This window comes from Labrus bergylta, chromosome 9 (assembly GCF_963930695.1).
Source record: "Labrus bergylta chromosome 9, fLabBer1.1, whole genome shotgun sequence".
Taxonomy (NCBI): domain Eukaryota; kingdom Metazoa; phylum Chordata; class Actinopteri; order Labriformes; family Labridae; genus Labrus; species Labrus bergylta.
In genome coordinates, this window is record NC_089203.1 from 9901850 (window position 1) to 9916811 (window position 14962).

Consider the following 14962-nt stretch of genomic DNA (forward strand, 5'->3'; position numbering starts at 1 on the left):
TCTGTGAAATTGCTTTGTTTCACTTGTAATGAGATATAACAAACTTTTTTTTTGCTTATCATATCCACTTATTTTAGAAATTACAGCTTGAGTGGCATCTGCTGCCTAGATGCAGAGTTCAAAATGCTCCAGCAACACTTGTAGTACGAAGATCCACTTTATTAACAAAATAGGCCGACACGTTTCGGCTCACGACCCTGACGAAGGACAAAAACTTAAACGTGTTGGTCTGTTTTGTTAATAAAGTTGATCTTCATACTACAAGTGTTGCTGGAGCATTTTGAACTCGTCGAGCGTTTCACTCTTCATGCGCCTTGTTATTTGGTCTGCTTTTTCAGTCTATAGATTCATACAGAAGTAGAAGCCATGACTGTCATTTCGTGGTAAAGTCAGCTTTGAAAAAGAAGTCTGTTGACTCATAAAGGACAAAAGATGATCTCGGTTGTTGCCCTATGTTTGCATGCTTTATTTTTTCTGTATGGTTGTTTAACCAGAGCCACATTGGAAAGTGTTTAAAAAGAGGAATACTATTTAAATGTGTATATATGCATCCAAATAGTGTATATGGAAATGTATGCTATGTTTCACTGAAGGTTTGTGTTCCCTAAAATGTCCCACTGAGCCGTGCTTCAAGACAAACAGGCCATTCAACAAAGAAAAGGGAGCTTTGTGAGACACAAGCATCGGGATTGTTTGACACAGCAAGCGTCTATGTGTGTGTGTGTGTGTGTGTGTGTGTGTGTGTGTGTGTGTGTGTGTGTGTGTGTGTGTGTGTGTGTGTTTCTTTGAGATGGTGTATATATCTGAGGAAGAGATTGTGTTTGTGTGAGTGATTGTTCAACACAGTGAGTGCTGTTCCTATATGTGTGACTGTAACAGTGTTTGTTGTGCGACTGTAAGGACACTGATGTAGAGAGGGGAGCGTCTCTAAGTGTTTGAGTATTTCTGTCTGCATTTCAGTCTGATATCAACAAACAGGGAGTGTAGTGTTGATTTACTCGTGCCGTTAGTCCTAATGGGAGCAAAGCAACCCAACCACAAGACAGAGCTGCTCACAGCTATATTCCATATGGTGAGTGACACTCATATTGTTTTTCTTTTTTTGTTTTGTATATAAAGTTGAACAAGACTTTAAAGCATGCTATTAAATAGATTGTTGATATGCTATTTGTAATCCAGATTCAGGCTTAAATGAGTAACTACGGGCTGAGTAATGACCAAACAAAACAGGTGCCCTTTAGTATCAGCTGCATCTTGTGTTCAGGGCTGATGGGCAAAGTGTGTTAACATGCTCACATCCTTATTTAAAAAGGTTAACATTTTAACTGCTGAAAATCAACCAAAACTTCTGCCTGCCATCATTTTCAAATAAGCTACACATAACCAAACGAGGTGGCACGATCATTGACTCTTAGCCAAGATGGAAATTGCATGAAATTACTTAATTTTCTGCATGTAAACTAACTAACTATTAACTATGGTGGCCAACAAGGGCGATCGACCTGCAACTGCCAAAACGCCGGTGTGCAAGTCCAGGCCGTACTCACTCTAAATGTCCTCATTGCAGTAATTTTAACATTACTCTCTGTCATCAAAATGCATTTCCCATCTATACAAAACGTTCACTTCCTTGTCTCCCTCACTCTCTTCCATTAGTAATGGACTGTTCTCCCTAGCGCCCCTGCAGGCCTGGAGCACTTGTGTTGAAGATTTACAGCATTTGTGTTGATGCAGATATTTTTCCAGAATGTGTTTCTTCTTTATCGTATGTATTTGCTGCGTGTTTGATGTAAATGCAGCTGTTTTGGCCAGGCCTGCCCACAGAAATGGTTGGGCCCCTTAAAGACCCGGTGAATGGGCCCCTCCCAGGATATGAAATTTAAAAAAAGAATGCACATTCGATCAGTAGTGTTCCTGGCTAATGTTAGCTCCCTCTGGGCCTGCTTACACTGGTTACATTACAAACAAAGAAAGAGGCTCATATCATTTTAAGAAGAGGGGGTTTACATTTTGAGAGTATCTTTATGAGCAACCATAAATGAAATGTGTCTTTTTGTTGCTCTCAGAGGTCATGGTGAGTATTTATGTGTAAAATAAAATGTGATCATTGTTGCTTAAATTTAGGATGGACCATGTTTTTGCTAACCTCCATGGGCCATCCCAATGCGACTGGGCCCGAGATAGCTTTTCCCTTTATCCTGCCTTAAGGGGGCGGCTTTGGTTTTGGCTTCTTGCAGCATGTTCCTTTCATGTACAGCGCATATCAGTGGTTCCATTTGCTTCTGAATTTATATTATTAGATTGCTACATGTTTTTTTGTATCGTTTTAGCCGTTGCAAGTCTGTTGCCCTTGTTGACCACCATATTTAACCCTGTCTTCGAGTGATAGACATTGAATAATTGATAGAAACTTAGATTGGCTTACAATCATCCTGATTTATAGTTTTACAACCACTCTTCTATTCTGTATTCATGGGAGGTCATTTATTTGTGGTTCAGCAGTCCTGCTTTTATGCCCATTCATTCCATAAGGTGTATGAACATTTTTTTTTGTGATGTCTTCTTGATGTTAGCTTAAACCCAAGAGAAAGGAGTAATATGCACATAATGTAGGAGCTGGGCCGTGCGAAAACACAAGAATGAGGAAGAAGATGATAGATTTGCACACTCGCTCAAATGCCACAAAAAGTTTTAATTCATCACAACGTTTCAACCAGAAGTCTTCTGGATCAGGTGATCATTTTTTAACAGAGGAGGTGGACCACACCCATATGTGTATCCAATCCAACTTTATTTATAGAGCACAGTTAAAAACAACAGAGTTGGCCAAAGTGCTTCACATCAAATAGACAAAAAGCATAATATGTATATATACAGTATATATTCAACACCACTAGGCTGATAGGCATTCAGATGGCAGGTGTGGGCAAACATTCAAAATGTCCGAAGATGAAACACATCTATAATGTTTACCTTCCAATATAACAGAAGGAGAAATACAAGGTAAACATATAAAGGCTAAATATAGCCTAAATGTATTTTGTTACCTCCTCACCTATATCATCATATCCCATCAACATATCTCCCCAATTTCCCAGTGTACAGAAGCTGCAAGATCTCTGGTCCTATACCCTCAGCTCTGTCATTGCTATTGCTGTCTTGTACGAGTGCTACGCATAAACTTTCATCCCCCCCCCCCCGCATGCACCTGCAGGCTCCAACTGGGGGTTTAAGATACTATCTCATCGCTCCTCAATTCCGTCAAGGAGTGGTGATGATGGAGCTTAGACGCCAAACACAAACTATGTTTGAACTGCTTCAATTAACATTTCAAACCATTACATGTGTGAGTCGTCTGGCTGAAATGAAAAGGAATAGAAAGTAGGCCAACACTTGTCCCAATGAATATAGTTGAGCAGAGTAATAATCAAAGACTATCACAGCGTCATGTATGCATAATTGGGGGGACTAAATGTTTGAATAAGAGGGGTAGGGTCAGAAGTGCTTTAATAGTAATCTACTTAAGGGTTTATTATCCTAAAAAATCACTCTTCCCTCCCTACATCTCTTGAGACTAATGTAGGACTAAGTTTTCTGCTCTCCCTTTGATTACAACAATGTTTTTTAATTCCATAGTTTTTGGTAACTTATAGCATCCCTTAAGTAGGCTATGATATTAATAAAATATCCTAATGATTTATTGTTTTACATCTTACATCGTAGCCAGTTACATAGCCTACAGTATCAGATGTCAAATGTAAAGAGGGTTAACTATGATTCTTGTGTTTCACAATGCTTCTCCCTTTAAGACGACTCTGTGCTGAAAGAAGGCATCGTTGGTATTGTTGCATCTCTGGTCTCCTCCTTCCTTTCTCCTCCTCTCCCCTATCTCTGATTATACATCCCACCCCCTCTCCTCTCCACAAACGCACGTCGGACTGAGCATCCCCTTCCCCGGCATTATGACCAACGATTCTCCGGAGGAGGAGAACCGGGCTCCCGGTGGCGGCGGAGGAGGTGGTGGTGGTGGTGGTGGTGGAAAAGGAATCGCACGAAGGAACCGAGAGGACGACAATGTCACCATCCTAACATCCTCCATGGACTTACAACGAGCCGGCCGGGGCCGAGCGAGCATCACTAACGATGCCGCCCCGAGCCTTACATCCTCCGTGGATCTGAGCACCTCCTCCCTGGAGCTGAGCATCCAGACACGGATCTTTAAGATCATCGTCATCGGGGACTCCAACGTGGGGAAGACCTGCCTCACCTTTCGCTTCACCGGGGGCAGCTTCCCCGACAAGACCGAGGCCACCATCGGCGTTGATTTCAGGGAGAAGGCGGTGGAGATTGAAGGGGAGACAATCAAGGTAAGACAACAGAGAGGGTGGATGTTGATCAGTGGTGTTTCCTCATTTCCTTCCCTCCTCCCTCCTCCCCCTCTCCGTTTTTGATTGTCCTTCTTGTTGCGCAACTGCTGCTCAAAGTCTTAAGGCCCTTTTCTTTCTTTTGGATGTTTTTGTGTAAAACTATCATGTCTTATCGTGGGAGAAATAGAACTGGTTTTGGGAACATACAGGCTAGCCTTTGTAATTTTTAATAGCCTACCCCACTGCAGGGATAAATAACAATGCAATCTGCTATTCTTTTAACTGAATTTCTCCTATATCGTGGTTTGTGTTTGTACACTGTTGGAGATATAGCACTGACATTGGCAATATGCTACAGCTGTATTTGATTTTTGTTACCAAATCAACTTTTCTAAGAGCTTCCCTGATTAAACTGAAGAGCAGCTATAAAAGGCATTCAAGAGCAGCACTTGTTTTTCTTCTTGTTTGTTAAAACTTCCTTTTGGACGAATGAGTGAAATCTCATTTGTTGTCAGAGTAATAGTCGATAACAGCCACAACAAATGTTCTTCATGTAAAATAGTGGTTATAGGCTAGTAGTAGGCCTGCTGTAAAGATATTTGTAATTAATGAATTACATTGTTGTGATTTGAATTAGCCTACCCCGTATAGGCCCAATAGCAGAAGTAGCTAAATCAATCTTTCAACAGTAAAGCAGCAGCAAAATATCAGACTAGTTAAAGTAAGAGGACATTTAAAATGTTACTCAATCTCATCCACCTAAATCATATGCTAATGAATGTCTTGCTCCTTGTAAAGATTGTTTTCTATGTTGTTTACTGTCATATACCTGAATGTGTAGGCTCCCCCCCCCCCCCCCTTTCTGTCTCAGTCAAACAGCCTGTCTGCAACCTCCAGGTGCCCCCTAATGCTGACTCACAAACATGATCACTCACCCATTACTCTGTACACCTTACACCTCCCCTATTAGATCAGCATGCCTGGATAATTGAAGTATTCTTCTGATCTAGATTAAGCTAATCTGTGCCCCTCTTTCTCTAAGTATTATCCCCTGCCCCTTCTTAAAGGTCTTTTTTTTGTCCTGCTATAAGTTTGATCCATCAATGTTAAAATTGGTTTGTTCTACCATCCATTTGGCCAACAACAAAACCTTTTGATGACGACTGCATGGCCGTTCATTTTGTTGCAGATATTTATGGTCCCCAGAAGAAGATGGTGACCTCTTGACCTTTTAAGTGTATTTTATAAGTATAAAGCTAAAAGGCATCTCATGTGGCTAATACACTTACAACTGACAACTTCCTCATACAACCATACATTTGACAATAAACCATCCTTTTAATCATACCATAGCAAAGTTTTAAGGGTGTTGTTGTAACTTTTATGTTGTAGGATCACGGGCGTGTCTAGCGGGTGGGCAGGGGTGACATGAAAATCTGACTGGCCACCCCAGGTGCCTCCCCAAAAATCCTAAACTGTGATTGGCCATTTGCCATGTCAGAGGCGGGCCTTATGTTAAAACTATTAGGTATTTTTTGCAGAAGGCTGCCTATATTTTTCATATCAGTGTAGCATATTTTCTTTTGTTTGTAATTTAAATTGGATATGTAATGCTTTCTTACTTGCAATGAACTAACTGGCAACGTGTCAGGACCAAAACATTGCTAATTAGACTGCAGGAGTCTGAATACAATTTTAAGTACTTTAAATTGTGACTTAAGACATAAATCTTCTTTTTGGCTCATTAAGAAATTAAGCTGAAGTTTTCTTTATCTTGTGTTATAAATTACATATTATTGGTCAGGATAGAAAGGGTTAATAATTTATATTTATCAGTGTGTCTTTGTGCGCACATCACACTTAAGGCCACCCCTGAAGAAGTCAATGCCCCACTTGGGCCACCCCAGTCAAAAAAGTCTGGACACGCCCCTGTGTATCAGGTATACTCATTTATGTGTTAGTATCCATTGAGTATACCCACTTCTGAATTGTAAACAGTATGTAAAGAGATGGCACTTCTTATAGGACTTGTTTGATTTGATCTTGATGGGTCGCATTGTTTCAGTGCTGGTGGTTGTTTTGTGAGAACTGAAAATGTACAACTTGGCCGTTGTGGGTGGAGGAGTCCTCACATTGCATCTGTTGTATTTGTATGTGTAATCATGCAGATGGCGATTTCATTGCCTCCACAGTGAAATCTTCTATTGGTAAAGTGAAAGTATACACCACTTAAAGAGAGGTTCACAGTGGCAGCTCAGGTTAAAGGTTTGACTCAAATTGTACATGGAACAGGATTTGTGTAGAACAACCTCAACATGTACTTAAAACTATGATAAATTATGCTGTAGAAGGATTTAACTGGATTGTTCTTTTGCTTTCAAGTCCTCTGGCAGCTGATAAAAGTAGCGCACTGATAGGCAACAACAAATGTTTTAGGCTGCTGGGGACTAAAAATAGCAGAACTGAGCTCTAAGACTGGAGATAGGATTTGGTGGATAAAATAGTTGTAATGATTCACAAGTATGTGACATATAGCCAAGTTATCTTAAATTGTGTTTCATAGATTGACTGGAAGAATTATGTCAACATTCATCATGTCTCAATGGGTGCTTACAAATTGACAGTTCAAAGCTACGACCCTGACACCATGTATGCAATGTGAAACGCATGGAGACAGAATGGTAGGCGAAGTCCTTCTCCTGATCCGCCATAAGAGTTGTTAACAGAAGTGTAATGGAGGGAACAATGTAGTAATGTGTAATATTGAAGCCGCCAGGGTTGAATGGCACTGTGTGTGTGTGCGTGTCTCATTTTGTGTGTATGCGGGAGCTCCCGCTGTGTTTGTTCTCTGTGCCTCTTGTGCTTTCACATCTCACACTGTGACACCAATATTCTGCCATTGCGTATGCATTGTGTAAGTTAAAAGGCATAATGGCGGCAGCGGTAGCCATAGTGGTTAGAATGCACGCCCCATGTAAGGAGGCTGTAGTCCTCCAAACAGACAGCCTGGTTTTGATTCCGACCTGTAGCTCCTTTCTCGCATGTCATTCCCCACTCTCTCTCTCTCCCTGATTGCTGACTCTAATCTGTCCTGTCTCTAAATAAAGGCATGGAAAGTCCAAAAATAAACCTTTAAAAAAAGGGCTTATTGACAACAGAAACTACACCTTTTTCTCCAGGCGACCCTCCCTGGCTGAGTATTGGGCATGTTTCACTCCATTTAATTTAGATACGCTTTAAATGGTGTAAAAAGCTCAGAGCTGACATCCTTTGGGCCTTTGTTTCTGGCATTCAAAAGTCTATCATATAGAGGTGTGTTCTTATGAGACCCTATGGCCCAATATTTCTTTGCGCTCTTTCAAGTTGATGAAGTACACTACCATGTGCTGTGTCTTCCCAGCTCTTAGGCAACAACTCATTGTTGCCAGGGTTATATTTTTCGTTGTCTTCTATTGTCCTGTGATTGATAAAAATGTGCTGATAGTTAACTTAGCTGTCTGGATTTTATTAACAGTGGATGCTGTTTTTTCACTGACAACCAAATCTAGCACTGCCAAGGGTTTATGGCAAGCTCTGATGTCTTGAAAATCACAAACACTAAATGGCAGCATTGAGCAATCTTGGAACTTGAACATACTACAAGTTTTCAATCATATCGAAACACAGTGTTTTCTTGACTCTCTCTACAGGTGCAAGTTTGGGACACAGCTGGCCAGGAGCGTTTTCGTAAATCCATGGTAGAACACTACTACCGCAATGTCCATGCAGTGGTTTTTGTGTACGACGTCACCAAGATGGCTTCCTTTCGCAATTTACAGACATGGATTGAGGTTGGTATCTGGCTTAAATTACTTAAAAACAATAAGACATTGCAAATGAAGAAAGGTTGAAGGTACAATTTCATAATCTCGAACATATCTCCAATTTTTTGTATTCCCACTTGTTAGTTCCCAAGACTATGTATTAGCAGAGGGCTAGGATGTTTCCACCATAAAGCTTTGGTTTGCATCTCTGAATGCTTATGCTGCTACATTATTTAGCATTGCTCCTACCATGTCCTTAATGATCACTAATGAAAAGTAACTATTTCAAGTCGTTGTGTAGTTGTGTATGTAGGAAACATATTTTCAATGTGAGCTTAAAGAATGCTTATCCTATTACAATTTCTACCACTTTATTTCAACCACTATCTCTTCTGGCATTGTGAACTGATTCCATGTAATGTTACGATCAGTGTAGTATAACATTGAACAGCAGTTTTTATCTTCATGAAAAGCAGGTGTTTTAGAAGAGGTTTTAACATTAAAAGCTAAAACGTATGTTTACACCTTTTGTCTGTTAGTCATTCTGAAAAGTGTCTAAAGCGACAATGAACGGCTACTGCATAGATATGACTTACAATAATCATCTCATTCAAAGAGTTATTTTCTCATAGCCACAGCTTTTTAACTTCTGGCCATGTGTTATTATCTCTGGTCCATGTCACCAGAGGGACTCCATACTTACGCCTTTTGACCTGCTAACCTGCAAAAATACAAGAAAGACAATCTTGTGAACATTGGCATGCTTTGCTACTATTAAAACTGTCTCTGCTTTACAGCTGGCTAACTTCCTGCTAAACTAGGAGTACAGCACAAAGCAATAACAAAGCATTGCTGCTACTGACACCCAGTGGCAGAAAAGAGTTTTACACCAAAGCTACATAAGTCTGATGCTGTGAGTTTCCCCGGTTTAAAGTGACACAAAACTGTAATAAATCACTCTTAACCAGAAAGTAAATAATATTGGTGGGACACAATCTAATAACTGAAAATGATGAAGATTAATCCTGGGTATGAACTTCTCTGCTAATATGACCAGGGTGAAACAAAAATTTGACAACCAAAAACTACGAGTTGTTCATTTTACTTCTTTTCCACTTTTATTGTTAAATAATCAAAGCAGACATTTAAAAATAACACCCAATTTGTTTGAAATAAATCTGACATTGCTCCATGAAAGACAATACCTATTCAATGTTTTTCTGTCAGCCTCAGCTGAAAAGAGAGAGCTCCAGAGATGGGGGGGCTGCACAGCTAAAAGCTTGAGACCCCATAGAGATTAAGCAGGAAGGAGGAAGAGCAGGAAATATGGAGGAGTAGGTCCAGAAAGTAAGGTAAGAGGTGTCGGTATGAAGGACATCAGAGAGCTACAGAGGTTGACAGGCAGCCAGTGAAGTTGTTTGAGGACAATGGTGATGTATTTTATGGAAGGGTTTCTGTTGATGATCTGGGCAGCTGAGTTCTGGATCAGTTGAAGTTTATGGAGAAGCTTGTGAGGAAGGCCAAAAGGAGAGAGTTACACTAATCAATATGGGAGGTAACCAGAGTGTTGACAACTATGGCGGTAATGATTGGTGTAAGTGATGGGTGGAGAGGATTGATATTGTGTAAGTAGAAATATGCAGACCGAGTTACATTATTGATGTGTGCTTCAAGGGTTGTGTGCTGTCAAGGATGACACCCAGACCCTTGACTTAGAAGGAGAGAGGAACTATGGTGTTGTCTATGGAAACTGTCAGAATTTGCCAGAGTGAATTTGGAACCAACAAGGAGAATAATCGTTTTATTGCTATTAAGTTTGAGAAAGTTACAAGAGAACCAGGATTGAAGTTCAAGTAGACAGCTGGAGAGGGAAGATGGTGGAAGGGAAGAGTTCGACTTGGATGAGATAGACCCTATCAACAGTGTAGCAATGAAATTAAATCCAAATTGTAAGGTAGGAGGTAGACAATGAATAGGAGAGACCCCAGGACAGAACCCTGTGGTGTCTGGGGAGAGCTGTGATCTGTAGTTTTTGAGTTTGACAAACTGTATGTGGCCAGAAAGATAAGATTTGAACTGGGCGCATTGACAGAAAGCTAACCTGTCAAGAAGGAGTGTGTGAGAGATGGTGTCTAAAGCCGCGATTAAGTCATGGTTGATGAGTATTGTCAGTCAAAGTCAGCTGCTATCAACAAATCATTTGTGATTTTAGGGATTGTCTTGGTACTGTGAAGTGACTGAAACCAGACTGGAGTTCTCCAAACAATACTTCAAACAGTAGTTTTTAGTACTTGTACTGGAAAAATTGTATCAGCACTGAACGGGCAGTGACACAAAAGAAAAGATCCACTGTAAAAAAAAAAAAAGACAGTTATGATCTATTTATGTATTTTTCGAGGGGAACAACGTTTTTACGTCACTCTTTTTTCCTTTACCTTATTTCTTACTTTATCAGCTATATAGTGTTTTTTTTACAATGTCTGTGGTTTTTCCTTTTCAACTTTCAGTTACTGTTGTGGTGTGGATGGGAGGGCTTTGAGGGTCAGGGAAGGAGGGTACAATTTACAAAAATAAATCACTCTTCTGGAACCAGCCGACATCTTGTCCCCTCTTGTTTGGGAAGTTGGCTAGACAGCCTTTTGGGTAACAGTAGAGTTAGTCGAAAAGTTATTTTATTCCCGAGGATTCTATAGGATGTTAAAAGGACTTCCGAAATAAATCCACTGAAGGTAAGTATGTTTTTAAATACTGTATAATCTTGTCTTCTAGGAGTGTAACGGCCATCGCGTCTCAGCATCAGTACCTCGAGTCCTGGTAGGAAACAAGTGTGATCTTGTGGACCAAATACAGGTGAGTGAACTCAAAAAAGGAACCCACTTATACTAATATGAGACCTTCCTATATTCATTTGAGTCTGCAACCAAGAAATTGTGCTTTCACAGGTGCCTTCCAACACCGCGTTGAAGTTTGCTGATGCCCACAACATGCTGCTGTTTGAGACGTCAGCTAAGGACCCAAGGGAGAGTCAAAACGTCGACTCTATCTTCATGGCGCTGGCCTGCCGCCTAAAAGCCCAGAAATCCCTGCTTTACAGAGATGTGCAGAGAGAGAATGGGAAAGTCCAACTCACACAAGAGACTGAAACAAAGAGTAATTGTCCATGTTGAGGAAACGGACAAGTGTGAGGCATGATAAATGGAGAGAGAGAAGGAAAACTGTGCATGTCAGAGTAGAGGAGAAGACGAAGAATAAATGAAGAATGTCTTTTATACCAAGGGTAACTTTTCTTGGTTAAGGAGGAGGATTAGGGGCTGAGCCTGGAACTCAAAGCATTGTGCTTCTAGAAGCTGAGGATATGGAGTTAGGATTTTGCAAGGGACTGACATATCAATAGACTTGTTCATAATGATGGGGCAATGAAGGAATGTGGATGTGGAGATACAGAGAAAATAGGCACATTTTTTAGGGGTATGATTAACAATTCCAAAACTATGTTGCCTTTTTTTGACTGCAGTATAAACAAATATAATTTCAATTAATTTATGGATATGTAGACACATAATCAAATATTTTCAGTCTGCCTAGAGTGAAGGAAAATACTACACTTCATATGAATCATTTGGGTATCCTCAAGAAAGGTTTTTTATATTAAGCCTCCTTCAGTTTGTTGTTTATTATAACACCCTTATCGATCTTCAACCGCAACTGAAAGCAGCATTTCCCAACATTTATCTTCTGCCTTAAAAAGCTGGATCTGTCTTGTTTAGGAGAAATCAGTCTGGCAAAATAAGCATAGGCCCACTTGGGATGATCTCATATCTAAGAGTCAAAATATGGACTATTGGACAGGATGAATGACAATCTTTCGGTCTAATTTTTTTTAAATTGACCTGATATCTAAGTAGGTCCACCCTTCACAAGTTTAGCAGTTGACCCTTAAATCACAGTGAAGCTGTTTTCACACATGCACTAAACTCCTGAAAATTTCACAACATTTTCAGGGTGAGCTGCATGTATTTTTTAAACGGACTTTATCCAGACTTTTTCCTGCCAGCCCCTGAGTTAAATTCCAGCTTGTTTGAAAAAAAATTGAAAATGTTCAGGAAAAATCACTGTGGTTTAGCAGATGGGGGGTAAAATTGTGTATATCATGCGATCAGTTTGCGACCTGTGCGGTCATCGTTATAGAGCAGCTACATACTCTTTTCAGCTCACCAGTATGTTCCTTTCCTTCATTCATGAGATACTGTGAATATGACCAAATACACGTAGCATGGATTTAGGGGCAATTATAGTGTTGATCTCTGTCACTTCAAGCTATGAGGTATGTGTGAATAAGCAACTCAGGAAGATATCAGGTGCAGGCCTTCTTGAAAATTTCTAGAATTTTTTGCGGGAGTGCATGTGTGAAAACAGAGACATACCACATGAACAATAAGAAAACGAACCAAAAGGTTAATGGGATTTTTCTTAGGTAAGCTCAGAGGACCTATGCAAGAAGAGCTTGGCAACAAGGTTTCCTGAAAAAGGGACCGGCTTGAGGTAATCAGGCATCATTTCACATATTATCTTATAAGCTGTAAATTCATTTTACCCATTGAACGAGAAATGTCGATGTCATTTAGGGGAACTTTTGATCTTGATGTAAACATGTGCTCTCCATGCCTCTTAGCAGAGTGGCTTATCCAGGTTTCATTTTGTGGGGAAATACAAAAAGATTTAGCCTTTGCACAATATTTCAATATATACAGTAGGCCACATTAACTCCCAATTCAGTCAAAGTAACAGCTGTTTGTCTGTGCTTTCTACATTAGTATCACTGAGATATTACTCAATATTAGCCAATTAACACGTCTTTTCCTCATTTTGAAAGTATATTGGGAAAATGCCGTTTTAAGGGAAAGTGTGCAGTAGATGACTCTCCCAGAGGCTGCAGTTACATGTTTGGCCACTATGTCTAATTGACTCCACAGCCCAGCATAACACCTCGGGGGCCTTGGTGTTCAGTTCACACTGGTTTCCTGATGAATTACAATACATATACTTAAGCAATTTAAACACTGTGCAAGTCCAAGTGAAATTCATAGAGCTTTATCAGGTTGAGTTCATTCTTCATTTAAATTTCTGTGTTACACGGACAAATAAGTGGGCAAAAGGACACATGAATTAGGAGTGATGGGAGGCGGGATCATATCCAATTACAATGTATATGAGAGAAGGGGTAAAACTCTACAACTGTGGACCTGCAAAAAAAAAAATCTATTGCTTTGTTTGATATTAGATTAGCATAACATGACATATTAATCACCATTATACATGTAAGAAAGCTGGACAAGCTAATTAATGAGAAGAAAAATAATAACATGTCTATATGATCTTCATAAACTACCAGATCTGAGTATGATAACATTTAACTTTGATGGAAATTATTGAAAAGAGGGAAGCGTTTGGTTATCCTTGTTATTAACATGTAACAGTCATTTTGAAATCATGACTCATTGTGTTTTATCCGGCTCTTAAAATGTATAATGCAAATGTTTTCTCCTGCCTTCCTTTTTTTCTATGTTTTGTTCATAAAAAAATATCTTGCTGTCATTTTTGCATTTGATTCGTGTTATTTTTAAAATGCAGTGTTTACTGTTAAAGGGATGCCTTACCCATTTCAAATATGGTCGGGTATTTGTTGTGATCTGTGAGACGTCTCAATATGGAATGGATATAAATGAATCAGCAGAACACGAGGCCAGTATGGGGATGTGGTGCTTGTGTGATCAGACAGTCCTGAGAAGTTGTGCAGGAAGTTGAAATAGTTGGGCTAGTTAAACAACAAATACATGGTGTGAGTTTAGTTTGAAAACTGTTAAAGTGATTTCAGCTTGAAATGGGAATATTTGCTGATTTTCCGTGTCCTGTGTGAAAGTATGCAGAATATATTTTTACTTTGGACTATTGCACGAAAAAAAAACTCTTTCCCCTCCACAACAGAAGCATTACGGTATCAGATTGAAGTTTACAGTGGAAAAAAACACAGTGCAAAACAAAATCTATAATCAACTAATTGGAAATGTTGGCGAGTAAGAGACAAGAAAGTTGTAAACAGACCACGCTTGAACATATTTTTTAATGTTATTTGTTTAAAAAAAAAAACGTATTTATCTTACTTTATATGATTCTTCAACTATTACAGTTTTAGTTTATAAATTTGTATTTTTAATTCCATCACAAAAGTTTAACAAAGCCTGTCTCTGAATTAGGTTATGTTCCAAGACAATCTACAGGAACCTGTGTGAACTTTTTTTTTGATGGATAGACGGTTTATTTATTTATTTATTTCAGATCATTAGAATTAATATGGCTCTGTTTTTGCTCTTTTTGCACAGCAGCTCTTGCTCGCTGACTTTTCAGCTTCAAGGATGCTTCTTGACAGACATCTGATCCTCATACAGTCCATTGAATCTAGTCTCATCTTCAAAACATTTAGTTTAAAATAAATATGTCAAGTTTCTCCTTCAAAAGAAAAAACGCCTTAACACTCATCTTACTATATTTTACTTTCTTGTCTGAATTTTATGAGGATAGCTAAATCTGAGTTGACCGTTTTTGGTTGTGAATTTTCTGTTGTTTCAAACTGACTATTTGTGTGCCTATGAGTTTACTATTGTTCTCTACTGTATCAGATTTTCAATAATATAATTCACTTGTAACGTTGTCGTCATTACAATCTCACAGACTTCTGATAAAACTGCTGAAGTAATTCTGCCTGTCTCAGATCATCATTTTTGGAGCTTAGCA

General features: G+C 39.4%; 1 protein-coding gene across 2 annotated transcripts; it reads left to right on the plus strand.

The window, feature by feature from the left end:
* Positions 1-833: 833 nt before the first annotated feature.
* rab33a (RAB33A, member RAS oncogene family) lies at positions 834-14925 on the plus strand. 2 transcript variants are annotated; one of them, XM_020634377.3, is made up of 5 exons: positions 834-1072; positions 3810-4367; positions 8057-8197; positions 10940-11020; positions 11113-14925. In XM_020634377.3, exons 2-5 carry the CDS (start codon positions 3963-3965, stop codon positions 11335-11337), a joined length of 852 nt encoding a protein of 283 aa, XP_020490033.1. In that variant the 5' UTR covers positions 834-1072; positions 3810-3962; the 3' UTR covers positions 11338-14925. The 2 variants fall into 2 exon arrangements, with proteins under 2 accessions (XP_020490033.1, XP_029133282.1); XM_029277449.2 differs by lacking the exon at positions 834-1072 and having other exon boundaries at positions 1101-4367.
* The last annotated feature ends 37 nt before the right edge of the window (positions 14926-14962 follow it).

What these genes read in the sequence shown, in the direction of transcription:
- rab33a (XM_020634377.3), top strand. Translation starts at nt 3,963, where the DNA reads ATGACCAACGATTCTCCGGAGGAGGAGAACCGGGCTCCCGGTGGCGGC. An exon ending in TTGAAGGGGAGACAATCAAG is followed by an intron (nt 4,368 to 8,056) that starts GTAAGACAACAG and finishes CTCTCTCTACAG; the next exon opens with GTGCAAGTTTGGGACACAGC. An exon ending in ATCTTGTGGACCAAATACAG is followed by an intron (nt 11,021 to 11,112) that starts GTGAGTGAACTC and finishes GTGCTTTCACAG; the next exon opens with GTGCCTTCCAACACCGCGTT.